The 27,985-nt window shown below is 35.1% G+C and overlaps 2 protein-coding genes across 6 annotated transcripts in view; one reads left to right on the forward strand and one right to left on the reverse strand.

Annotated features, from left to right (window-relative positions):
* LOC109036157 (uncharacterized) lies at positions 1–26,160 on the forward strand. Of its 4 annotated transcripts, none has more exons than XM_072296881.1 (13): positions 1–429; positions 5,246–5,393; positions 6,751–6,795; positions 12,885–13,078; positions 13,733–13,853; positions 14,432–14,682; positions 15,113–15,226; positions 15,994–16,154; positions 17,261–17,466; positions 19,058–19,295; positions 20,252–20,385; positions 21,074–21,329; positions 21,443–26,160. In XM_072296881.1, the coding sequence occupies exons 2-13, from the start codon at positions 5,257–5,259 to the stop codon at positions 21,545–21,547; spliced, it is 1,962 nt and encodes a 653-aa protein (XP_072152982.1). In that variant the 5' UTR covers positions 1–429; positions 5,246–5,256; the 3' UTR covers positions 21,548–26,160. The 4 variants fall into 4 exon arrangements, with proteins under 4 accessions (XP_072152982.1, XP_072152981.1, XP_072152980.1 ...); XM_072296880.1 differs by lacking the exon at positions 1–429 and adding an exon at positions 3,297–3,654; XM_072296879.1 differs by lacking the exon at positions 1–429 and adding an exon at positions 3,764–4,095.
* Positions 1–27,985, reverse strand: part of LOC109043598 (Ca[2+]-channel protein alpha[[1]] subunit T) — a 370,781-nt gene that overhangs the window by 188,254 nt on the left and 154,542 nt on the right. The window lies entirely within an intron of this gene.

Raw genomic sequence — 27,985 nt, forward strand, 5'->3', positions numbered from 1 at the left:
TAACTTTCCTCCCGAAATCTGTAGGACGCCTCATTTAGCAGCCTAGAGCGTAGCATTGCGAGTTTAAAATTCGCGTCATCGCGCCTTCAGTTTTGCAGACGCAACACGGGCATCCATCAAGTACGAATAGTTGTACCTCTGCGCCGTCATCGACGCGCGTCGTTTTCCTAGCTCCATTTCCATTTTGTGTTGGTTCCGTTTGTCTTATTTTTACAGTGATGCTTCAAAGGCTATGTGAGCAACACGGTTGAAGATAGGTAAGGCCTAATCCAGCCTCGTTTTTAAACTTTCCTCTCGAATCCGAGCGGCACCTCATTGGCGACACAGTGCGGAGCATTGCGAGTTTACAATTCGCGTCATCGCGCCTTCAGTTTTGCAGACGCAACACGGGCATCCATCAAGCACGAATAGTTGTATCCCGTTGTATACGTGCGCGTTGTTTTCATATTTTCATGTCTTTATTGTGTAAAACATAACTAACGTACATCATACTTCATAAACTATTAAAATTGATGCATTTTAGTGCGGGTCTATTCAGCTCAACCTTGGACTCTACATACAAAAAAGTTTTAGGCATACAAGCGTTTAGCATATTTTCACCATTCTTAGTTAAATAACTATAAGTCCATATGAAATTAATTGTATAGTACATTTAATGAAATCATTAGAAAATGCTTTTAGAGGATACAATTGTATCGTCATGAAACAAACGCTTTGAACAGAGTGAGTAGTCACCAAAACTTCCATATAGAGACGCATAGGTATTATTTTCCCCCTTCCAGAGGGGTAAAATTCGCTTAAAGTGCCATCCAACAGGAGGGGTGCCGAAGCACCACCCCATAAAAGGCGTCCCATCGAATACCTGTACGGCAGGGGCCATAAGCCGATGAAGAGCCGCCAGGGCAACCCCTAACCGACCCAGCCGCCGAAGCTGAGACGCACATTTGAAGAAGATACTAATGATGGGACAATTCAACGGGGCAACTTGACAACGATTTACACTACCGGTGCATTTATGGGCACGGTGGTTAACCTCTTCAGCCAGCTTTATAAACAAGTTAAACCCTTGGCACACAGACGATGACTTCTATTCCTCTGCGTATCAGTGAGCATTGTAAATCTCCCGAGCTAGGATACAATCACAGCAGCCGCGCGCGGGATATTTCGCTTTGATTGGGCACTTCTCTCAGTGTCGACAATAGGAAATTAGTTATTGATTCGGAAAATAAAAACAGCAGAGACTGAATCATCAGACAGTGGCATGGAAGTTTATAGATAGGAAACGGAGAGTAGGCGCATAATACTGTGGCCTCTTTTCCGGACGTATGGCATTTTTTCCGCCAACGATGGACTTTTTAATTTTTTGCAATTTTTTAATACCCCGAGCATGACCACCACACAAAACAATAATAATATTCAAAGGGAATATGTGCAAATGTGGTAAAAAGTGGTTTCGAAATCGTCGCAGCATTACTGTCAAAGTTAACATTGCAGCAATGTTTGCGCAACATTCGTGCATGGAGTTATTTGTATTGGGCAAAAAAAAAAAAAGAAGAAGAAAAAAGTTGCAATTCGTTTATCATGAACTTGCAATATTTTTACCTCAATTGATCGATGAACGTCGATTTTAAACGATCAGCAAAAAAAGTTCGACTACTTTGATTCCATTGCAATGAACCTATTTCAACGATAGGGACTCCTTCAATTAGTAAATCGGCAACACACAACAATCCGATGCGGTAGTAATAGCGATAATTTTACCCTTTGATCGCAAATTATTGCGACCTTCACTTGGATTACTTAATCGTTACAAAACCCCTTCATTGATGTAGATCCTTACCTCAGCAATGCAAATAATCGATAGTCATTCGATAAAGATTCAACAATCAACCCGCTGGGCTGAATCGGCAGAACATATATTTCTCACGCCAATCATTATATAGATATATCATAATCGATACGTAAAAGATGCTTCAGCCAGGAAGATGATACTTACGCACCACTGAGGCTGCCAGGAATTTATTTGTTATTTGATCCAGGGATAGAGTGTGTGGTCGATGAATGCATAGTTGCATATGGCAGCATGAATACGGTTGTTGTGCAGCTAAGCATCTGTTCAAATAGATATCCATGTCAAAACACTATTCTGTCATTTACGTAGTTGTTTATTTTTCGTATGCATCAGCCTGATTGCTAAAATTTATGTCGGCACGACGAGAATGGAAAATCGATGCATTACACGGCGTAGATAGGGCTATGTCTTGTTTTAGCTTGTCGACAAAAGCCAGTTAAATAAATTCAAAAATCAGGCTTCAGATTTTTTTATCTTACCTGCGCGGGCTCCTGAGCATTACTTGCCGTGATTATAAAGATTTCCATTTAGAAAATTAGAGAGTGACGAGGAAATTTAGATAATTTTAATTGTTATAGTGCAACGTCTGACGTTTACCAAACAACCAATTTTCGCTAAACACATGGGAAATCAATTGAAATGAGTAAGTAAAAGAATAATACGATTAACAAGAAAAAACGCCGAGAAACACCACGTTTATGGTCGGCTCATACGATGGTGGCTTCGATGTCATTTAACGTTAACTTACAAGAATTTGTCAAACAAATTAATAAAAAGAAAATTACAGTTGGAAATTGAACATGTTTGTGACCCTGGGTTAATTCCTGCGAGATAATATGAGGAATTATCGTTCCAGAAACTTTCAGATTGCAAATTTTGTGTCGGTCACAGGACCGATGGGATATTTTCTCAGTCAGTTGCGACTTGACCTTTTGCGATTTAGAAGCCTCGTAATGAAAATTTCTCATATTCATTTCATTGATACGTAAAAATCACGAATGCTAAAATCACGACGATTTCCATGGTAGTACTAGTGAGTTCTTTTTCGATTAATTTGTTCCACATACTTAAAAAAAAAACTACCCCCCCCCCCCCCCCCCAAACAATTAAAATAAATGCTTGTCAAATCTATGATCTACAATGATCAAATATTATTAAGGCAAAGTTTATGACTACATGGTACATAAATCGGTATTATGGTCACCGAGCATCTTGATAATGTAAAAACGTGAGTGAGCGGAGGTAGGAGCGGAGAAAGTCAATTCCCGCCAAATATTTGAATTTTTGTTAGATAGTGCTCACTGATTGGCTGATCTGTTTGTAAACAGAAACAGGCGTTATCTATCCTGTCGCTTCCTCATTTTGTTATCAGCTATCACCTAGTGGGCGCAATGTCTTTAGTTTACTAATGAGTTAATTGATATTCCTCATTTATTCCTCGCACCTGATGAATCTGTTGATCACGTATTCTGCCACCGACACCCCGCCGTAAAACAGTCCTTGCGCAGAATGCGTTGCGTCCAATTACACCTCGTACTTCGGTAATCTGCATCTTCCGTCAGTCGTTCCCGATCTCCACCAAGCGGTTCGACTATCAAGTTATGAGAAAATTTATTGCAGCTCAGCATTTCTACGATACACAAAGTCACTCATAGTTTCTAGTCTACTTTCCTTCTCATCCATTTGATCTCCTCGGAATCACTCGGCCCAAGCCTCACTTTATCATGTGCAAACTTTTCAACTGATCTAGCAAGTTTGGTTATGATTCAGATATGACTTAAGTACTCTTCAATTGATTTCCTGTGAGTATCTCTTCTTATCTCCCCCTTCTCGGAAAGCACCGAGTTAGCACTGTGGGATGTACTTTGAATCATCTTTTTTTTATCGACTTGTCAAACATTGCAATGAGTCCTATGTGAATGCACACTTCAATTCTCTCCCTCTCACTCAAGAGTGGACTGTCGGAGCTAGTGTGAGGAAGTACATAGCTCATCTTAGATAAGTTTTGTAACAAGAGCCAGTTCTTGCTCTTCTCTGAGTAATGCTCACAACAAGGAAATACACTTATCTGAAACAAGCTCTACTAGCTTTTCACCTGGATGACTTGTCCCATGAATGAAGTCAGTGTGACCTAAACAGTCCCTTATTCTTGTCATTTTTTCCCCTGTGCAAGTAATTGTAACTTAACACACTTGAGATGGCCATTCGCTGGAAATTTTGCCCAATTCCATCACCAAGGATTAGTACGTTCCATTTCATACCTAATTGTTTACCATACAAGCTATCTTTTGTGTCTAATTGTAAGAAATCAACCCTGCAACCGTGAAAGTTTGCGTCTGGCTTCCAAAGTTTGAAAACTTCTGCTCCAAATGTATTTTTAGAAGTACACTACCAGAAATGTTTGTTAAAAAATTTGTCTCACTCCTGAAAGTGAAACGTCATGGGAAGTCTGCAACTTTTTAAACCATGTTTTGCGGTTTTCCAGTTTCACCATTGAAATTCTGGTTTAAATATCGCCATCGGTAGCTTTGAATCCAGTGCTTGTGTTGCCTCAATGTAAATTTCTTGAATTTGGTGATTCTGCTGCCAGAAAATTCCATGTTGTGTTGTGATCAGGCTTCACTGGTGGCGGGTAACCATTTCCAATACTAGAACTCTCAAATTGCTCCTCCAAACTTGCTGTATTTCACAAGTGAACATATTAATGACCTCTTGGTTGTGTTGATTGTAGTTTACTGAAGCTTTTGTCTCAAGATTCAATTTAAGAAAACCAAGTAGGCACCCTGTCTGTCACATGAGATTAAGAAATAAGGAGCTGACATGTTGAAACGTCACAGTTCAAATATGTGTTGTCAGAGTTTAGTTAGGTATTGGTGTTGTGTATTTCTGAATCTGCGTACCAGTATTTGCAGTCTGAATGTGTTCATTCACCCTATATATCAATGGCTAAAGTGCGAGGCTGCATATGTCCGTTTATAACATTGTAGACTTCCAATCATCCTTTATTTTTTTCTTGGTAAACGAGTCGATGAAATTTCTTGAAAGTTTCCTTAATTTTTTTTCACTATCAGCAGAACATTCTGTATAAATTTAAAGCTGCAAAGCTGACTTGTTCCTGTTTAAAAAAATGAACCAGGAATGGTGATTTTGGAACACTACAACGGGGATACGGGTACTGCTCTTTAGCCATCGATATAAAGCAATTTACAGTGGAAGTGCCCAATTTATTTTGTAGGTGTTCCATTTTTTCCACAGATTTAAATTCATATCAGATCCCTGTCAGAACATTTCTTATTTTCTGTTTGAGATCTCAGCAATGGGACATATTGATTCTAACAATATTGAACACTAAAATATGTACAAGCTTTTAATCAATTATCACCTCTGTTACAGAGCTGAAAGCAATGACCAGTGTTGTTTGGGTAAACAGCTACCATGCTCGGAAACTTGCTCTCCTAGTGCTGTCCTTGTTTATGTGCTACGAGGTGTTTTACTTCTTTCACCGAGGAAATGGCATTCTAGAAGATAGGAATAAACAACTGTAAGTAATATCCTTCCTTTTCTAATTTCTGAAATGAACCAATTACCTATCTAGTTTTTGAGCACAAAATGTAAAAATAGGAAGGTACCTCAGGATATCCCTCTACTTAATTTTTTTAAATGACTTTTTGATCGTAAAATCAACCAACAAAGTCACTTCTCCAAACTGTTGAAATTAATCGGGCATATGAAATTGCATTGATCACTTTTATTTTCATGAAGCACTGTTGGTGTTAAGATGTTGGTTTGTTTCAAAACAATGTCACTGTGCATGGTTGAGTAGCATATTCAGCAATGTACATCTGGATGTTGTGACATTAATTTAAGTCAAAATGAATTATTACTGTGTTATTCTTGTTAATTGACACGATGAGTTTTTGTGTTTCTGCAATTTCCTTGGACAAGTTACCAAAGAATTTGTGTCCTGTGTTCATATCACTGAATTTACATCATTTTTATGTGAAATGAACTCATTATTACCCAGGTCCTTCTAATAATTATTGGCTACCTATTCTAATCATTAAATCTCAAATTTTGTTGCCCCTCTGACGTAAGGGCGCCTCTCGTTTCCCACATGAGCCCCGGAAAGCATAGACTAATAAGGAGGACAGGGCTCACATAAAAATTGAGGTACGCCCTTACTTCAGAGGGAGGACGATTTAAGGAAAATTCTCAATTTAAATGGTCTGGCCCAAATGCAATCCGGAGAGTGTTTCTATTGCTTTCCAAATCGCTGTGAATGTCGAACACAATAAGTAACCCTCGTCATTAATTTTGAGAGCAGATATTTTAATCCTCTTAACATACTACATAAGCCTGAGAGAACTAAGCAAACATCCTAAGTGCATGTTATTTCTGATTAATACCACTTTCGCATGTATTGAAAATATTTCTAGTGAAGGCTTTTAACACACTTCTGACAGGTTAGACCTTTTAAATGGTATTATAAAAGCTTGATTTAAAGTTATTCATTTATCCAAAGTTTGTATAAATTGAATTATTCTGACATGTCACTTTGATATTCCTTCAATTTAAAATAGAAGTCACCCATTTTAAATTTTTGAAACAATTCGAGTCATTCTATCAGTTAGAATCCCTTGAAAATTCATGGTTAAATATAAACTACCTACTTTAATTTTGTGAAACAATTTTAGTAATTCTATCAGTTAGAATCCTTTGAAAATTCATGCGAGAACCCAAATCCAGTCACATTTCAGATTCAGAGGAAATTCATTTTACTGCACTTGGGTTTTATACAAAAACACTCTAGCACTTGGTGTTACTTCTATCACAATGCACTAATTTTTTCTCTTTATTTCTTTCCATTTTTTTTTCTTTTTAAAAATCCCTCTCATCAGCCAAGAAATTGAGAAGCAAATCGCTGAAAGTTACTCGCCCAACAGGTAAATATAATGTATCCACAAAATTTTAATCTTTTGTCTAGCTTAATCTGCTTTTTATAGGTTAAATGTGCAATATTGTCATTATTTGTGTGCATTGTCCCTGTTGAAACTTTCTCGTATTGTTTTGGTTGTTTTAGGGTTCAGTCTTGCTTCTTAGTTCCTTAAATGTTCATGTCCTCTAAATATCCTTGTAGGATAAACGCTCATGAAGTATTTTTGGGTAGAAAGTTCAATATCAATGACACACAATTTTAGGTACTCAAAATTAGAAAATTATATCTTTCCTTGAATTATGGATTTTCTCCTTTTTCCACTTTTATGCAAGAAGAAGAAGAAAAAAAGTCGCCACAACAGCCATAGGTATACCTGAAATAAATTTTGATAAAATCAACTGTAGATTTTTCTCATAGTAGCTCTTATGATCTCAGAATATTATTCGGGTATGGTCATGTGAGCAAAATGACAGAAGAAAGATTGCCAAAAAAGATGGTTGATTGGATTCCTCCTGAGATGAGACAAAAGGGACACCCAGTGCAAAGGTGGCAACGCAAGGTTGAACAAGAAATGAGGGAATGCTAGCTCCTAGAGACTTTTGCCAGAGAGTGCTGTAAAAGCGGCCCTTATCTATGTGGAAAAAAAATACGCCTCAAAAGTTCTTACTGAGATTTCAAAGCAATTTGCCAGATGGCATTTTGGGTTCAAATTGGAATTCAAACGGAATTCAATGGAAATTGGATTAAATTTTCCTCAAGCTTAAGTACTCAAGTACAAAATGATAGAATTCTCAAGTGGATCCACAAATAATTAATACTCAAGTAGCTTCAGTAGCTTAGTAGCTAGAATGAGACAAGAGAACCTAAAGCTCCGAGGAACAAAAATGCTTATCAGGAGAGAGTGCTCATGATGAATAAGTAATTCAAGTGCAGGCTGTCAAAATGTCCAAACAAGTATTTTAACTGTTGTCTTATGTTTTATTCAGACTAACAGAAGAAGAAGAAATGCCGTAACTAGAACATTTTCTATAATAAATCAATAAAAGCAATAGGTTGAAATGCTCTGACCTATTTTGCCAAGTGCTTCTCTGTTATTACTGTCAAGCATAATCACACTGAGAATCTCAGTACTGTTAGGAATGAGGTGGATGCAAGGTTTCCAGTAAATAATTTAATACGAGTTCCATGCATTTGAATGAATTGTGAGTGGGATTCTGATTTTGTTGTTCGTACTCAGCTTAAAGCCAATCCAATTAAAAGGAACTAATTGCAGTGTTACCAAGGTACTCAATCTGTTTTGTATATTTTTTATGGACAAGTCTGATTTAATACAAATATCCAACCCTGGATGGACAGTTAATCTTTTGACACATTATCGGCTAACTCTGTTTTTAGATACATAGGACATTTTTTAAAAGCAAATTAAAACCATTTCATTGTAGCTAAAATTTTTCATTGGATAAGATTGAGGCCGAAATATTATGTGTTTCTCTCCTAGTCTAGACTTTGTTTATTGTGGAGGCATTAATTTTTTGGCTATTTTCAGAATTGCACTCTGTTCTCTTTTAATACATGTAGTCCAGTTGTATCTCAAAGTTCTCAGATGTCATTGAAGGGGGATTTTGCCCCAATTTTAATTTATTTCTACCCAAGAATACAGAGCAAGCCACGTGCAAATACCCCAATCAACGGCTAAATTTTGTCAATGTTGCCTGTGAATGTACGTTGTGATTCTAATTTATGTATTTGCCTGTGTTTGTTATATGTATTTGTATCCCCTCCTTTTATAAGTTATATTTTGTCCTTATGATCCCTGTCTACTGTACCTGTTTGGTGTGCAGGTATCAATCTATCTACTCAGCATATCTGATAGGCTCTCTCCTATCTACTTCCTTGAGGATAATTTTTCTAGAGATAACAAGCTTTTTTGAGAGCTAAGAACTATTTATTATTATTACTCACCAATTTTTATTAAATTTTATTCAAAAATTCTAATTGGATACATTTTTAACCCTATAGAGAGGAGGAGAAAAAGACGGAGAAAAAGAAAGAAAAATTCTCATAATTTCATGAGATTTGCAGTTAAGTTTTACGTACTATCAAGAGTATTAATTTAATAGAAATAAAAATTAAAAGTTTGCACATCTTTTTGTAAGATACAGCATGCTCCAGCATGTAAAGCTGGATTTTTTTCTAATTCCCATTGTTGCTAGTGTCATTTCTAAAATAGAACTATCATTACAAATCATACCCAAGGGTTTGAATTGACTGTGTTATCACTTGTCTGCCAAAAAAAATGATCTAGCCCAAGAAAAATGGCATTCTAAGAAATGCGCAGTCCTTTACCCTCACCCACCCCACGTAGCTCATAACACAACAGCTCTTAACAGCTCTTTGGAAGTTTGGTGTTTTACGAAGAATAGTTAGGATGCTAACAGTTAAATTTTTTCTAAAATGATAGCAGTGCTCTCTTTTTCAGATTCTTCTTATTTTTAAGACATTCTCTACATTCAGCAGCTCTTGAAATCTTTTCCAGGATAGCTTGGATGACTGACTGCAGAGTCGGTCCAAGGAAGATGATTTTTAATTACCTCTCTGTTAAAAGACTAGGATTAGCTAAACTTGAGGTAATGTGTAAAGGATGGATTGATAGATTTCGGTGGAGGGGGAACTCAGCATGTTTTGCTCGCCTCAGTCACTGATAAGAGTACTAACTAACTTGCTTTCATTTGTTCTTTTTATCTCTTCCTGGCCTGTAACTAACCCATTTCCTCTCTATACCTTCCGTTTGCTCAGATTGTATTGCCTGCTAACATACATTATTCTCGCTTCGATGCATGATTTTTGTCTTATCTGAATTTATTGTGCAGAAGTGCCCACATTGAAGAGTAAATCAAGGTAAAATAAAAAGACGCAGGGAACACATAGATAAAATGATGGGGAACAACACATTCTTAGTGACGATTCACTGAAAGGGGTGAATCAAGGCAAACATGGAGTGCAATCTCTTTTGTCTCCTATGGAAGTAGATGGTACACATATTTGCAGAGATATCTATCATATGGAAGTATGAAAAGAACAGAGAAATGGAGTAAAACTAAAAAGCCATCCATCACTTTTTAATTTCTAAGGCTTTGATTCTTGCATGCTTCACTGTTTTTTGTTAATTTTTTTATCTATTCATTGTGTCTTTACTTTTTTTTGGAATTTCTTGGAATTTCAAAAACCCAAGTTTCAATAAGGATCTTAGGAAATCGTCCTCGAGTATTTCTGGCTCATCTAATTAGATTCCCTAAATTTCAATACTTGTATTTTCATTAATTTTGTCATAATATACTTTCTTTTGGCAGATTGATACTTAATGGCATAATTATATTATAATGTTCTGTAGTTGTCCGTCAATACGAAACAAAACTCAAGTAGTTAAACTTTTTTTCTAGGGATCGTGAACATGATATTTGAAGTGCGTAGAAGTGTTTTTATTTTATTTTTTCAAATTTCATGCTTCACAAATGCGCAGAAAAGTGTTTAGTGTTGAAAAAATTTGAATCTCTGGTGTCGGCTTATTTACAGCACATTTTTTACACTGAAATGTATTCGGTATATGGTGGTATCCTCTCTCAAGTTGGTCCAAATTTTAACAAGTGATTAACTGTGTGAGAACGTGGTGCTAGTGTAATTTTTGGAATCAAGGGAACTGACTCAGTTTTCCTGTGCATTTTTAAGTTCGGTTTACCGGTGTTTTAATACTTTATGTGATGGTTTGTGGATCAGATTTGTGTTACCTATCAAAACTATTTTTATGGTGAGAGTTTCGAAAAGAACCAATAAGTAGATAAATTGATCCTATAAAAATTAACGGAGCCTGTTTTTGCCTTATTTTCCAGAACGCTTCAGCCATCATAATAGATACCCTGGATCGTTAGTGTAACCCTAAAAAATGTTCTCATCGGCAGAAGGGTGGAAAAAAATTTCAGATGTAGGAAGAGGTGCTTTTGGTTTTGTAAGCCTGCATCAACATCAAAGTGGTCGCCATGTCGTAATAAAACAAATCCAGTTTGAAAAAGACTGCAAAATAAATACAGATGCTGTGGCAAATGAAGTTAATGTTTTAGCCAATCTTAAGCATCCAAACATCATCGCATTCTATTCACATTTCATTGCAGCAGATACTCTCAACATCGTAATGGAGCACGCTCCTCATGGTAATCTGAATGAGTACTTAGCAAAACAGAAAACGCTCCTCTCCTCTGATGAGGTGCTTCACTGGTTCTGCCAGCTTTTAATGGCTGTGAATTACCTACATTCTCAAAATATTCTGCATCGGGACATCAAACCGCAGAATATTTTGTTGTGTGGAGCAAATGGCTCGATCCTGAAATTAAGTGATTTTGGAATTTCAAAAATTCTGTCAAATTCTTTTACAACGTCAGCTTTTGGCACGCCAGAGTATATGCCACCAGAAACGTGTCATGGACATTACTATCATCAGAGCGATATATGGTCCATGGGCTGTGTTTTATACAACCTTGTGACACTCAAACATCCATTCGATGCAAGTAACATAGCAGATTTGATGTCAGCTATAATGAGTGGTCAATTTAAAGAGCCCATTAGCTGTCCAATTTATGGAGATGCATTGTGTGACATTATTAGATCAATGCTTGAACATAATTGGAATCATCGGCCCACAACCTCTGTCTTGATAGCTCATCCATTGATAGCGCAAAACCTGTATCTGCTGCCACTTAGTCTAGGGGCTTCTTCTTTTCTGTAGGAGAAACGCGATTCATTTTTAGGCCTGAACCTGTTATGTATGGCTATTTTAAAAATTTTAAATGTGAGGTATAATTTGTTTCATGTGTAATTTAAAAAAAAAAAAAAAGTGTTTGTGCCAAAATTATTTCACATTTCTTGGAAGGTTGATGTACGAGTACCTAATTACTTTTTAAGATACTTAAGGGACAAATTTGTAATTATAAAGTACTGTTAGAATTTTTTATCATTTGATATTGCTTCATGCTTTCATACGTTTGTACATTTTTTCTAACTCTTCTTGAAAGATATAAAACAAAAATTAACAGTTCGTAGTATACCCTGCCCCCTTTTTAACTTATCAAATTTTTACAAGTCTCCCAATTTTTTTTCGATGGAAGAATTTTTAACACATCTTTTATCATTGATTCCTGACCGTGTTCTCTATTATCTGTTAAACCCATTGTTATTTCTATACTAATTTTATGATAAATAAAGTCCCTCTCATGTTTTTTCTCTCTCTACCTATTTTTCTATCTATGCATTACCTACTTCCTCTATCATCTGTAACACAATTATCCAATCAGCATTATGGCTTACTAATATTATTCACATTAATTTTGATTTTTTGTAATCAGTATCTCAATTCTATAGTTAATTTAATTTTTTGGTTCGTTTTTTTGGGGGAAAAAATCGAAATTTTTAAGCACCTACTTCATTTAAGAGACTAATTTGACCAGTTTCCAACAGATTACTGTTTAGGTAAGTGCTTCTCTCTGTTTAAATAAATACTCAACTTCATAGATCAAGAAATTTGATGTTGATCGGAAGTTACAGAGGAGACGAGATTCATCAACGCTCATTTCTAAATAAAAATATTGTTTTAAATAGGCTGCTTATACTATCAATTCTGTTTCCTTCATTGATGGCTTATTACAATGCAAATACTCTATTACAATTACTCTCTATACAATTACTCTATACAATTACTCTATTGAGTCTGTCACATTTGGCTCTTGGCACACATTACGATCTTGTTAATTATTATATTAAGCTGCTTGGTATTGACTCTAAGTACCAGAGAGAAAACTTGAAATTATCTCCACAAAGAGAAACGATGCCTCAAGAGAAAAAGCCTGTGTGCAAAATTTTTGACTGATCTCTTTCCCAAATTGCTGTCCTCTTTTCATTTGCTTGATTTCACTTTTATGGTTTTAATGACTTTTAAAAGGTTAAAGTAATGCGCAGTTTAATAATGGAGTAAAGTAAACGAAGTATAAATTACTTGAATGTTGTGATGTTTCTTCAAACAATTTTGTGACCTCTATTTTCTTTTTCCAGGTACGACGGGCAGGCACTAAAATGCCAGCACCCAATTTTGGATGTGGACAATCCAGAAATGATGAAGTACATGAAGTACCAGCCACCCATAGACTGTGGGCCGGAAAAAGACTGGGTGGAAGTAAATGGAAGTATTGCTCGAATAACAGACGAAGCAAAAGAAAAGCATGGTGACATCTTGTGTTTATTTACTGGTAAGCATGCCATTGATTTTATTTTGAATCTGTGTTTGTTGAATTTACTGATAGGCCTTTAGAATGATTTTCTTTATTGCTTGTATCGAAAGATTAAGGCTCCTGATGACGTAGGAATTTTCTCGGAGTTATACAGTTAACTTCCTCTAATAAAAATTGCGTAGGGACCAGATTATTAGTTCCACTTAGAGAGAAATTCCACTCAGAGGGATTTTTGTTCATATGAAAAATTCGATGGGACCTTAAGAAAGTTTGTCTTATAGGAAAATATCACTTAAAGAACACTTGGCTTAAAGAAGTTGACAGTACTATGGAGCTTATTACTGAAAATCTTTTGACTAAGTTGATGTCTCGCCTAATTTCGGAATTATTCAAAAAATTACTCATCTAGCAGGGAAAGTTAAATCATACCAACATTGGTCCCTTAGAGATGCGCTACTTGGCTTAATAACAGTTACTTCCCATCAGAAAGACAATGCTAGTATGTACGTGTTCTAGATCGGCCCTTTACTCGCAAAGCGTAGCCCTCTAACTCGGAAGAAAGTCCTTGTTTCAATAAATGATACAATTTCATAATTTCGCCGAAATGCATCTTAAATGTGTTTGAAACAAAACTGATCAATGGAATTGAGACTTTAATTTTTCTTTTTGCAGATATTTTAAGAAAATCTGATGATTCTGTCTTTGCTGGTTGGAGTACAAAAACAAGGACTGAGCACAATTTCGCAGGGAGTGACTTTGTTCGAGCGGATTGTGAAGCGCAAGATGCTGCATCGTAAGTTTAATCATGTACACAGAGGAACTCAAGAGTTCTGCCCCCTAAACCCTGTGTAGCTTCTGCCTCTTTCCTGGATGATCCCCTTAAATTTTTTTTTGGGGGGGGAAAGGGGGGGGGGGCAAAAATAGTTATCTTTGACGTAAGAACCCCCAAAATTTCAGGTCTGTATCTCAATGTTTTCAACAGTTACAGGAGTGATTTCTGATTCTGGTGTTTCAGGACTTTTACATCATCCTGTATAGTCATCAATAAGACCTGATTGCTGTTTAAAGATTGCCATTAAATATGCCACACTAAGCAATGATTGCCATTTCATTCTTGGGTTATTTTTATCTGTAGAAAACTTGAGTGAATGAGGTTTTTTATTTTCTCTACTTTAATAAAACTAGATCCACTAATTTTACTTTATTATATTTTCTCTATTTCAAGATATTTCTTTAAAAAACAGTTGGGATTAAGATAGTGAAACAGACAACAAAGGAGCAGCTAGAAACATATGACAAACTAAGAAAGCTTATGAATGTCTAACTGTGAAATAGGTATTATTTTATTGATTGGCTATTATTTTAATGCAGATGGTCCAGTTTTTTGATGGGTGTTCGTCATGATCAGGACATACTGGATAGAATTGGATGGGAACATGTGCCAGTCGATGGGCTTAAATTGAATGTTATGATCATGGGAGCTGATTCCATGTCAAGGTTAAAAATGATACGCAAATTACCGAAGACCTATGACAAATTAAAGAAAATGGGAGCGATTATCCTGGAAGGTTACAACATTATTGGAGATGGAACACCGCAAGCTTTGATCCCTATCTTAACTGGTGAGTACTTATTTTAAAAAGTTGTACACATTGTTTAAAGAAGAATGAAGAATCGTTTCCAATTCAGTTTTTTTTTCTTTTTTCTTTCTTCCCTTCAAGAAGACGGTTTCAAAAGATTACAGAGAGTGAAAAAGTTTTAAAACCAAACTGATCCAAGTATGAATTGACAGAACATAGTATAGAACTTAATAGCAGCAGACTTAAGTGGAAAGTATTTTCAAAATAGCAAATATTTCAAACTAATTGTTCCCAAAAAAGGTGTAAAAGATTGTTTCGTAAGGTATGTAATATCCTCTCAAGTCTACAAGGGAAGAATCATTAATAACATTTTTGGAAAAATTGTATTCTCATAGTATTTTGACTTGCTTGGTTGATGTTAAATATGCTTCAAAAATGGATAGTTTTATTAATTTGATCGTAATTTTTGCAGGTAAAACAGAGCTCCAGCTTCCAGATACACGCAAGAGAATGGGGTCAAAAGCTAGTCATGTGGATGTTTATCCTTTTATTTGGAAGGATTTTCAAAAAAATGGATATGTCACTAGTGAGTGAAGTTATCTTTTTGTATTTCGCAAAGATTTAATTCAATATTGAATGATATTTCTCATAATCTTGCATATAAATCCAGTCATGTTCTAAAGCTATCAGTATAGGACATTGCACACAAACCAAGAAATTTGGTGGTGGCTAAATTTGAAATTTTTTGATACTATGTTTCTTACAACCTCCAGACCACAGCGAACTGTTAAAATTTTCTTTGCAAACTTTCTTTGTGCCAGTCTCGAAAAAATTGGGTCATAAAATACATTTTTCAGCAATTTTATGTCTGTTAATTTTTGAGAAGTTGCACTGTTGTTGAAATTGCGGAGCCTTTTGTTCTGAACTGAGTTGAAGCACCTTTCTGTCGTGCTAAGAAAATAAGCGGCATGAACATTTAAATATGCCAAATTTCCTCCAATAAAATCTTTATTTCGATGAAGATTAATGAATATTTTCTTTTAAAATTTTCAGATAATTTAGATCTAATCGGGAATTAAATTTCCTGAAAATTCAATGACAAATATTCACAGATTTTTCTAAAAATACATATTTTTCGAAGGAAATTTGGCAACGTCTGATGCAACGCTCTTGCAACAGTCTTCCTTAGCATTGCAGAACCCTCTTCAAATCTGGGCTATGCTCTTGCTCTTTTGCTCAATCACACACTCCTATCTGTGCGCAAGTCCCTGCTTTCCCCCTTGAGCTTTCAAAATCTGGAGCTCTATTTTTATGTCTTCAAATTATATATATGTTACTTTATTTTCATTACAGCTTATTTTGAAGATTCCTCTAATGTTGGAACTTTCACTTATCGCCTGAAAGGTTTTAAAGAACAGCCAACGGATCATTATTCAAGACCATATTTCATTGATGCCACCCCATTTTTCAACAAGTATCGCAAGCTGTGTATGGCGGGAAAACCAAGGCATTTGGTTAGTTTATAAAATTTAATTCATTTTATGGTTGTAGTTATACATCATTTTTGCAACAAAATGTTTCTGTCTTTGTCTTAACACGCTTCTCATTATCTCTTGTTGTTCATTACTATGTTCTCCATGGACACCGAACTCATTAAGGATTGGCTCACTTCAGTAACTGAGCAACTCTATCGTGACGTTTCAGTTCTGTCTCATACACTTTCTTGCATAAAAAGAAAACTAACAGATATATTTAGCTAATAATATTCTGATACATATTCCCTTTTAAAGATGGAATAAAAAAATTGGAATGTTTCTATCAAATATATTTGCCCATGTTCCTTTTAAAAATTGAAAAGTATGCAGTGAAACCAAAACATCACAATAGAAATGGGCAGTTTTGGGAGTAAGCCATTCAACTGGTTTTAATGGTAAAAAATCATCAATAACCTTTCGGAGTATCAGGTCCGATCGGTGTTTCAAAATCTTTCTGATTTTGAAATCAACTCCTCCTGGGCCTCAAAAAATCAGATCCACCATTATAGTTGCTGTTACTAGTTGAGGATTAAACTACAGGAAATATTTGGTTATCATAAAAAAAAAAAAAAATGAGAAAATCCCACTAGATATTGATGGTCAGATGCGGAAAATGTGCATCTCAATTTCATCGTTTAAAAATCTCCCATCATGCTTTCTTTTCTGTAAGGAAAACGAATCAAAAGTTTTCCTTGCAACTTTGTGTGATTTTTTACATAGAGTGAGTGGATAAAATTATTAGGAAATTTTAATAAAAACTCTTGGTTAGTTTTCCTCCAAAAAATAAAACATGAGAAAAGATTACGAAGATGCAATCTGAGGTTTTTGAGCTTAGCCAACGCAAGTAACCATCACTAGATCCTTTGAAGAGAAACCTTACTCTTGGTGCTCAGGAATACTCTTTTTTTCACTATCACATTCAAAGAGTTCCTTAAAAGCTTTTGAGTGAAAATTTTCTTGTCGTTTTTTTTTTTAATAGCACTCCTTCCTTTAAGATTTTTTTTAAAAATCAACAGAGTTGTAAGTAAATTAAACTTCGCAACTAGAAAACTTTTCATTGAATTTTTCTTTTTCTCTTTGCCCAGCTCCTGATGGATTTTCCCAGGAACGTTTTCCAAGTTTACCGGGACAAACCAAAATTTGTGTTCAGTTTTCTTGGCGAAATTTCTCATGATTCCTATAACCTCGTCCAAGCGATTGACGACGACTTCGTAGATTGGTTAAGATGGTTTGAAGATGGAAATTATTTGAATAACACTCTCCTAATCGTCATGAGTGACCATGGACCAAGGTTTGTTGAAAAAATATTTCTAAGTATGTTTTATAAAATATATAAGTACCTATATTTAGTAATAGAATATTATTAAAGGATCTGGGGTATGTAAGCAATATTTTTGAAAGAAAGATTCTTAGTATTGTGTACGGAGCTAATTTCCAAAAGTGAATCGCAAAGTGTTTAATGTAAAAAGGATTAAATGACCTCAACTCAATTTCAAGTTTTTAAACACTTATAGCTTTTTTCAGGCTGTAAGGTCAAGGTCGTGTGTAATTTTCAACTGCTAACCTGTTTCTCTTGGCATCATGAAAATGTCACTTAGCAAGTTTATGCTCTAGATACTTTAATTGGACGTAATTCTGTCAAACGGAACTGTGTGCATTATGGCGTGAGCCCTGTTACGCATACATTCTTATGGGTCACAGGGCTCACATCTTAATGCACATAGTTCCGTTTGATAGAAATACGTCCAATTTAGATAATGTATCAATGATAAAACTGAAGCAATGCTTATCTCTGTTCGCAATGTTGCAGACTCTTTATCATATTTTATGTTTCAAATAAAAATGTGTCCTAAGTCATTTTGATATCTTTTTGGTCAATCCTCTCTATGTAAAGAATTAAAAATGGAACTTTCAAGCAATAGCTTTGATTTGTTCTTGTCTATCAAATTAAATTAGGAGCAGAGTTTTTGAACCTGCAAAGGAGATTCATATTCCTGCAGTTTCACGGTTGATGTGTCATGACGAATGTAGTATGGACAGATAATGTTGACATTAAATGAGGAGAAAGTATGAAATGGAAAAAAAAGTTAAAGTATGTAACAGCTTAAGGGTAACGTTGAAGCTCACTTGTTGGACAGTGCACTTCCTTAAATTTGTTCCTCAATGGCACATAGTATTAACGATTTTTGACAGGTTTTGACTATCATCCTCCAAGTTAAAATTTATGTTTTTAAAAGTCAAAATTCATTTTTATAAATTTCGTTCAAGTCAAAATTCAGTTTTTTTTTCTCAGCTCAAATGTGGTTCCACTTTCTAACCAGCACGTTCACTTTTTCATGTTTTTCAATTTAATTCTGGAAACTCAAAAACCCTTATTACTGTACACACAATTTATCCAACAAATTTTCATTTGAAATCTATTTTTCAGCATCACCCAATAAGGTCTGAGTAATTTCAACAATACTCAGTCCCTCTCTAGATATTGCCAAGATCACCAGGGTAGTGCAATTGATCTTTGACTTAACTCAAAAAGACTTATTAATCACAACATTACGCTGCCTCATAACTTTACAAAGCCTTACCTCATGACCTACAGTATATTCATTTAAACATCCTTATATGCTTTGGAGAATGATTGACCTGCAGGTGAAGTGTGTGTAGCAGAAAAATTAAATTTTCGAATTGCTCGTAAAAAGTTTGGAGCGTCCTAAATTTTGAACTTATCTCTTAATCAATCAGAAGTTTTTTTTAAGAAAAGACAACCGAAAAGTGCCTTTTTTCGTAAATTATTATTTTTCAGTATTTTAGATTGAATTTTCTTTAATTTGAAAGTCATTCCCCCCTATATTTCTTTAAAAATATTATCTTTTTGATTTTCATAGGTTTGCAGAGACAAGAAATACACAGCAAGGGAAACTGGAAGAACGACTTCCATTTTTCTCCTTTATTTTTCCGCCATGGTTTGAAAAAATGTATCCAGAAGCAATTAAAAATTTCCGGTATAACGTTCACAGTCTGACGTCTCCATTTGATATTCATGCAACTCTTAGAGATGTGCTCCACTTTTCGGGAGATGGTCCTGGAAATATCAGCAACAGGGGTATATCACTTTTCAAGAAGGTAATTATTCAGTGCTTGCAAAGAATTGAAAATTGTCCCTTTCTTTATAGTATACATATAACATTTAAAAAATCATAACTCCACTCCATCTCCTTTCTCCAAGATGAACTTTGAAGCTCAGACCAACCTCCTTCACAATCAATTGGTATGCTCCGCTTTTGTAAGATTTATTAAAGGTTAAGTCTTTACCCAAAATCTTAAATGTTGAAAAATCGGAACATTATATAATGGAATTTATGAGAATGAAAACCCACCAACCCGGAAACTTAAAAAGGCCCAAATTTCATCAAAGATGCTTAATTTCCATAAAAGCCATTGGAGATGGCACATAACTTGGAACTTTGTAGTGTCATAAAGTAATTGTCCTTTGGCACACTAAAGCTTTCTTTACCTACTGCGGAGATTTTTTGTCTCTTGAACAATTTTTTCCCTGCGTTACTGTGTTTTCACCCTCATTAATTCACTTTAGGAACAACAAGTTGATTTTTAAAGATTTTGATAGTTTTCATTTGCCAGTTTTTTTTATTATTTTTGAGCCTTTCCAGTTCAGTTAGATCCGAAGTTTAGTATGAAGAGACTTTTGATCACATTCTGATCAAAATCTAGATTGGATCCTGAGTACATGACCTCCGCTTGTACGATCATCTCTATGACAACGGCTCACAAGATATGCCATTTTAAAGTTTCAACTTTGACCCCTATCCGCTCTACCCTCTCCCCAAATTTTCTTAATCAAGCTCAGAAGTATGCGATGTTGCCAAGTTACAGAAATATTCCTATTATTTTGGGTCCCCCCTTGTGTAGGGCATGTAAGCAAGTGAGAAATTTGGAAGTCGTTGATGTGGAGCTCTGGAAATTTTATAATCGCTTAATTGAAATCGATTTGGGAGCAAGAATCTTTCTTCATCCCCTGAAGTTTAACTCCTATTTTTTATACTTCTTATTTTTTTTTCAAGATCCCTCCAGAGCGAACATGCAGGGATGCTTTCATCGAGCCCCATTGGTGTGCCTGTCTTGACTGGGAAAGGTTAAGTGTAAGCAGCTATGTTGTGAAGAATATCGGCGAACTCTTCGTTAAACATGTGAATTCGTGAGTCTGTTTGTAAATTTGGATTAGAATTTTCATATTATATCAGTGTCTTTGTATATTCACTTTTCAAAGAAAGTTGTTTTGCCATTGATAAGTTCTTTTAAAGCATTGCATCGACTTATCTCTAAAAACTAACATAAAAAAATCAAGAACCAAATCATCAATAAATTTTCAAGAGCTCTGTCATGAGCCCTGTAACTTCATTTTTCTCTCTGTCTCTTCCCCTCCCTCTTTTCTCAAGAATATTTTAAGTAATTAGTTTTTCATGCTAGGTGCCCTGTTTTTTAATGTGACAATTTTTTCCTCAGCGAGATGTGACGTAATAGAAAATGATTCTCTCATCACATAAAGAAATGTGAGAAACAAGTTTCTCTTTCTATTGGTCTCCAAATTATTTTACTCTAATTTTGAGGGAAAATACAGCTAAGGCCGTGTTAATGAGCCAGCTTCTCAGATAACCAACCCAAAATCTGATGCAAATAACAAACCTGACAATTGCCTGCACCAATGACCAACATGCCTACCAAAAGTATGGCACTTGAAGTGTTCGAATTAGGTGTGATAATCTGTCAAAAAAGCTTGATCAGATTATCATGCCATCTTCAGCTTCTAACTTACACGCGTAGAGAGAGTATAATTGTAAGTTTGCATATATTTCTATTTTTTCACAAAGTTTTACTTTTTTCAGGTATAATGCCGAGTTCACTGATTTATGTGCCAAACTAACTATTAAGCAGATTCATTGGGCAACGAAAATGGTGCCAAATAGAAGTGTAATGAAATTTAAAGGTGCTCGTGATAATGACGGATTCGTACCAGACCTGTCTGACAGTGTTCATGTAACAATGGAAACGTACCAGCTTAAAGTGACAACCTCCCCTGGTGACGGAATTTTTGAGTTTTCAGTCAATTACGATGTGAATGGCAACTCATACAAGTTGAAGGTAAGGATGAATGTTTCTAATGCATGATCGCAATGCATCATTGTGTTGTCTCCTCCAAATCGACTCAATAAAGTTTCTAACCTGCCGGTAGTAACAAGTCTGTTCTGTTTCAGATGGAAGACATCAGCCGTATCAATGAGTATGGTGAGCAGGATGGCTGTATCGAGAACACCTTGCACAATTTACGCAAATTTTGCTACTGCAAGGATCTTCTGTAAGAAGAAAAATGTAAATCTGAAGCCATTTAGTTCGTTTCATTGGCGTTCAACGCAGTTCACGGTGCTATTTTTTTCTAGAAGATTTTTGATGAAGTTTTCAGGCTTTTTAAAAGTCTGGGCTACCGATCTGACGTAAACTCATTGTCGGTTCTAGGCGTTTGGTCAAAACCAAATTTGAAGTATTGTGATTCAAAGCAAAATTTGCTTTTTGATTACCACTGAGGGCCTGTTGGTCCTTTTTTTATACTCTTCCTTCAATAGCTAATTTCGTAGCTAAGTTTCTCTTTCTGTCTTTTTTAACGATTTTGATCGTTACCAAAATTATGTGATTATACCGAAATACTGATCTTTTTAGTTCCCTTGTTTTTATAGGTAGTTTTCAAATTATGTATCTGTTTGTGTTATAGTTTAAGCCTTGCTCATGAATATTTTGAATTTGGGTACCTATGTACTTACCAAGGTGAAATGAACACCTTAAATTTTATCAAATTTTTTCAGAGATACTCTTTCATTCTAAATGTAAATAAAATTAGTGTGGTCTAGTAATTCAATGTTGCTAACTTTAAATTTTAAGGGTTTACTGAATTTCAAACAGAGATTTTTAAACTCGAGAAGAAAAGGAAATTAGTGATTGTGATCCTTTCTCTTTTCATAGTCTCGACAAGGCATAGTATTCAATAGCTAAACCAGGAAACAGCAGTCATTGGTTTATGAGATTATCGGCTTCCCCTCCTTCTTTATATAATGTTGAATAACTAATCAACATAATAATTTCTTAAAAATTTCTGTGATTTTTCTTTGTTTTTCTTGTTCAGGACCATTTTGTGGATTTCAAGCAATGAAGTTTGCCATTCCCTGTCAAAAAAGTTTATTAAGAGTAGAGATTTTGAAACACTGCACTTAAAATTTTTTAAAGTTTAGTTTTTGGTATGTGCCTGCCTGTTATCATTTTAGACTAAACCAATGAACAGTAAAACAAGAACAACAAACCAAAGCTTTATGCTGCCAAAGTCTCCAAAATCATTCATATATAGATCTTTAGCATATTTTTTTCTCTCTCTGTAAACGCACGTGTTTTATTAGATGCTGATCAAACTCATCAAGAATTCTCACCTTCTTAAAATAGCTTTAAATATTTTTACATGAGAATTCTCGATAACTGTGTATCGTTAGAAAAATTGTCTACCTCTTAGAGGTGAATTTGATTGGTACTTTGACTAAATGGACCACTAGACAAGGTGTGAATTTGAGTATTACGAGTTCTGTATTCTCATCAAAATTTCAAGTAGAATACTATTGAAAGCCTCTGCACTATAATTTATGCCAACGACTTATTAAGAAACTGATGGCCCATATTAAGTTTAAGGTGGAATTTTAGATAGATGTAAGTCAAAGCTATTTCACAGAGAAACACAAGCTCTGAAATTTATTAAATGAAGCCTCGCTGTTTTTAATTCTTGTAGGCGTAACGATGACTCATTTATTATTTTTTTTTTTTCTGTATCAAGTCACAACAAAACTAATTGAGGTGTCAGAAAAATTGAGTTTTTTGAACATTAATGTTTTTCCATGTCTTGGTTACCTTTCACCTTTTTTCTCTCTTAAGTTCAGGCTCTTAGATAACTAGTCAGGTTTGTTCTATTGTCAATGTGTCTTGCATAATAGCTTTATCGCTCTTTTTGTCTCGAGAGCCTCTGGTATTTTAGTTTTTGTGAACTTATACATATTATCATTTAGTACTACATTACTCTAGGTAACTTTTAGTATACCTAATTAAAGCTCCAAGCTTATTACTATTTTACTGTTTTATTGTTTTTAACTCTGTTTTGTTTTTGTACTTTTGTTTTCTTTTGAGAATGTCCGATTATACTCTTATTGTTATAAGTTTCTCCTAAAAATCATAGTGTGTGAAAGAGCGAGCTGTAGCTGAGCAACACCAAGAAAAATCCTCATAGATCAGTCAATACTCAAAGTAATTTTTACCGGTTTGTCTGAAAACAGCAAAAAACAAAGGAAAAAAAAAAAACTACAATGTGCTAGTTTGGGCACTGACAGGGCGAAATTCCTGTTTACTTTCCACCCCTAGCTCAATCAGTTGGTTTTTATGAAATAAATAGACAACTGCTAATGACATAATTTGCTCTAAAAATAGTTGTACCTCTGTTAAGTGCATTTTAAGTCATTGTCTTTCTAATTTTGAAAATTCGTTTTCTCTTTTTACAAGAATATGCTCTTTTTTAGATAAACAATGACTGAGGGCCCATATTTCTAATTGTGTTCTTTACAGCTTGTACTCTATTCAATAGTTGACTTATGAAGGAAATTTTACTTGCGTCGGTATTAAAATCATGTGGTAAAGAGCTTGGTGGTGTCATTTCATTATTCAATCATTAATTGATTGATATACTTTAAGCATATTATCTTCATTAAATGTGTTGAAATTAAAAAAAAAAAAAAATGTATCTAGCTAGATATATCTTCTCTGCTCAGCTGTTTTTGCAACCAAACTTATTTTGGAACTGTCATCCCAGTTTTTTCGTACATTTTAAATTATTTATTCTTTTTTCATGGGTACTGTGATAGTCATTTTCCTCTTTTCTCTAAATGCTGGTAAAATTTCAAAATGATGAAAATTTTAGAGACATCAAGGATTTTCAAATTTTTTTGGTAGCTATTCACAGGATTTTGCTGTGTAATTTGCGACTAATTTATCCTAAAATTGACTGTAAACTCTATTCTAATGAAAAGAAAGCTGAATTTCCTGATAAAGTACTATCATAAACTTTGTTTTTCAATTTTAGGTATTGCCAATTTTCAAACCTTCTGCAATTTTTATCGTGGATCTATCTAGTTAGGTCTTAATTTTTTCAATCTCTTTACTTTTTCCATTCCCTTGCTTCATCATATTTTACAAGACCCTCTCTTCTGACTTGATCGCAAAACTGAGATCATTTTGTTTAGTACATACATTTTGTATACTCTTTTTTGTCATTAGAATCTAGTCCTGTACAATCCATGGCAAACCTTTTTTCCCCCAAATCATTTGCACCTCTGATAATTAAGATAAAATCAGTATTTAATTTAAGTGTTGATTATAAGGGCTGATTTGGCAGTTGCAACTTCAGCAGTGTTCAGCATCATGTAATTAATATGTAATTGTACATTCATTTATAAAGGGGCGGATTTATCTAGTAGCTGCTCATGAGCTGTTTGTCTTTTGCTGCCATTTTTTCAGGAGAGTCTTGTATCCAGTTTGCTACTAGGAACTAGGTACATATTGAAAGTGAAATCTTTTTGAGTAAGATTTTGTATGAGCCAACTTCACAGCAGGACAACCAAAACTGAGTAGAACCCCTCACCTCTGCAAATTCGTTGCCCCCCAAATTTTTCCACCTTGGGCTGCAGCCCACGTGGCTCATGCCTAAATCCGCCCTCTCATTCATACCTGATTAGTTAGTACTTGATTTCTACTTGTCAGTATTCATTATTCATTTTTAATTTTTCGAATATATAAATTTCAATTCATCCATTCTGGGCCGATTCCCTGTTTGGATAATTGAGGTTCACTGTATGTATCGGATATTTTGAATTGTCAACCACCTACTTTGTTGTTACCTCATTTGGTGGATTCTACCTTAAAGTTCTGATTGAAGCTTTGAATCTCTTTTGAAGAGGGAGGTATTATTAGACATTATTATTCTTTTTTCTATGTTATTTCTTTTTCACTGTTTTTCTTTAATTAATTAATTTATTATTTATGAATGTAAAAAATAGTATCCCAGTGGCATAGTTCTTGTTGGGTGCATAATGGAAGGCTGAAGGACCCCCATTTGTGTTTACCATTTCCTTCTCGAATGCAGTGAGCTAATTTATAGTTACAGATGATTCCTGAAACTACCTGCTGCATGCCACTAGTATCAAACAAATCTTATGGCTGATAAAAACTCAGTCCTACTTTTTAGCTATAGTTTTTTCCAATTTTATTTTTAGTGACAAATGCAGTATTATTATGTACCTCCTCACGATTTCTTTTTAGTTATCCTTCATCTTAATAAATATTGACAAGACCATTCTTAGAGAATGTCATGAAAGAAAAATACATACTCATGTAGTTTATTTGCCTGCATAAATCATACTGTGAAAAAATTCGCATGAAGATGCGGATTAAGACATTTTCGATGTTGATTCACCTGAATACTCCTGAGATTTAGTTAGCCTCCACAAATTTTATGATTAGTACCCCTACACTTATTTTTAAACACTTAAAATAATTACTTAGTTTGAGTTTGTTATTATTTCATACAATCGCCGAAGTTTTGCTAGATAGTGTTCAGTTTTGATTAACAATTTTTGAATTAGTTACTCTTTTGCAACAAAAAATTTGCAAATGGTTTAAATTGAATAAAAATCTGTTTCAAAGAGTTACCTAAGTAAATCATCCTGGGTGGGTAAATAATAGAGAAGAAGACTGAAGTAAAGTATTCTTCCTGTCTCATTTGACTTTTTCTGTTCTTTTCCATTACTACTGAATGTTTTTCCTTGTCTGATTTCTCTTTGAAATTTGTGTAATTTACTCTGTTGTATTTGAAAATAAAACTTGCTTTTGAAATACTTAACATCTATTTCTTTTTCTTTGTCTTTGTTAAAGCTTTGATTTGAGTGGCATGTGACGGGACACCAAAAGAATTTCCGTATAACGCCTGGATACAACTATTCGAGCTCCATGGATGCTCGGGTTGCATACGCACGAAAATGAAGGCGTTTTGACTTTAGACACTATTCGTCTCAGCAGCGGCGCTCAATGTGACGCTCAATGAAGACAACGAGAGGAATTGGACAAAATGTGGAAACATTAAAAATTCATATCGATGTTAATGTGGAACGTGAAGGTTTCAGAAGTAGCTCCATTAATTTTCTCGTAAAAATTCTTTCAATGATCACCCTATGCAATATGTAATGCGAAAAATTAACATCAAAATTTGCATTTTTAGTATAATATTTCATCTCTGGAATATTTTTTCTCTAGAAGGGTCGTTCTATCATGCGGTGGGCTTCACTGCGAGTACTCATGTAAATGGCAGAGAGCCTACCATTCTACATTTACCTAAACTTGGAAGACATCTCCGAAATGAAAAGTTGCTCTACAAATCATGCTCAGCGCATCATGATATCAAAGCTGAAGCATAATAGATACTCATATCCTATAATCGTGTATACAACTATTCTTGCAACAACTCGTGGGAACAAGAGAGGAGCACAAGTGAACAAAATCGTCTCCGTAGAGCCCCCATGCCATATCCAAGAACATCTAACCACAAAACAAGATCATGTGAAGTTCAAATTACGCGTCTCAGGATAGGTCACACTTTTTTCAGTCACAATCATATCATCTCCAAAGAAAATCAACCCATCTGTAACTTCTGTAATTTATCACCTCTAACCGTCAGACACGTAATTATTGACCGCTCTGCCCTCAGATATCTCCAATCACAGATCTACTCCCCTACAATAAACAGAAATGCAAACCCACTTACATGCGATGAACCCAATGTTACTACCAAAATTCTGAAACTCTTCACCTCTCTTAATTCAAAAATCTAAATTTTCGTATATACTCCCATCTCCAAAATTCTCTGTAAAGACGTTAATAGCCTGTGACGCTAAATGTCTTAAAATATACTAACTAACTAACTAACTAACTATCTTTGCCCTGCCTTTTTTAATCCTCAAAGTAAAGCCCGCCGTTGGCGCCAAGTCGCGTCGCGAGTGAGGGTGAAGTCGTGAGTGCCTGGATAGTCACAACGCCTGCGATTCCGTGGGTATGCAACACGGACATCCGTGAAGCTCGAATTGTTGCAGGCAGGAGTTGAAAGGACATTTGTATAGTTTGTAAGTAAGGGCGTTTTCGACGGCGCGGCAAAAGTCCGCAACCACGCATCTCGGTATGCGTCCTGTCATACTTCATTTTTTAAATGAAAAACCTCTCAACTGCAACACCGATAAAAAAGTTGATCTAACATTTCTAAATGTGAAAAAAGTGTGCGAGAGTTTAAAAATACTGTTTTAACCGCTACAGAAGTCACTAAAGCAATCTCAAGATGTAGAACTAACTGTTGTAGCGGGTAATTTAGCATTTCGTGAGTTCTCGCACACTTTTTTTTACCTTTAGAACGTTAAATCAACTTCATTTTTTTTGGCGAATTCTCAAAAACTGCCGTGATTAATAGTCACAATTTTACCACTAAATTCGCTTTTTATCAAAGGAAGTATGGCAACGTCCGGAGGCTCATACGGCGTTCTTCCATTTATGTTTTGAAAATATGAAACATAATCGGAGATATTCGAACGCAGGTAGTTCTAACTTCATCATCGATAATAAATTGATACGACCAGTATTCCTGCTCGTGTTGCCTATCTTGTAAATGGAAGGAGTACCCT

The sequence above is a fragment of the Bemisia tabaci genome, chromosome 2, assembly GCF_918797505.1.
Source record: "Bemisia tabaci chromosome 2, PGI_BMITA_v3".
Taxonomy (NCBI): domain Eukaryota; kingdom Metazoa; phylum Arthropoda; class Insecta; order Hemiptera; family Aleyrodidae; genus Bemisia; species Bemisia tabaci.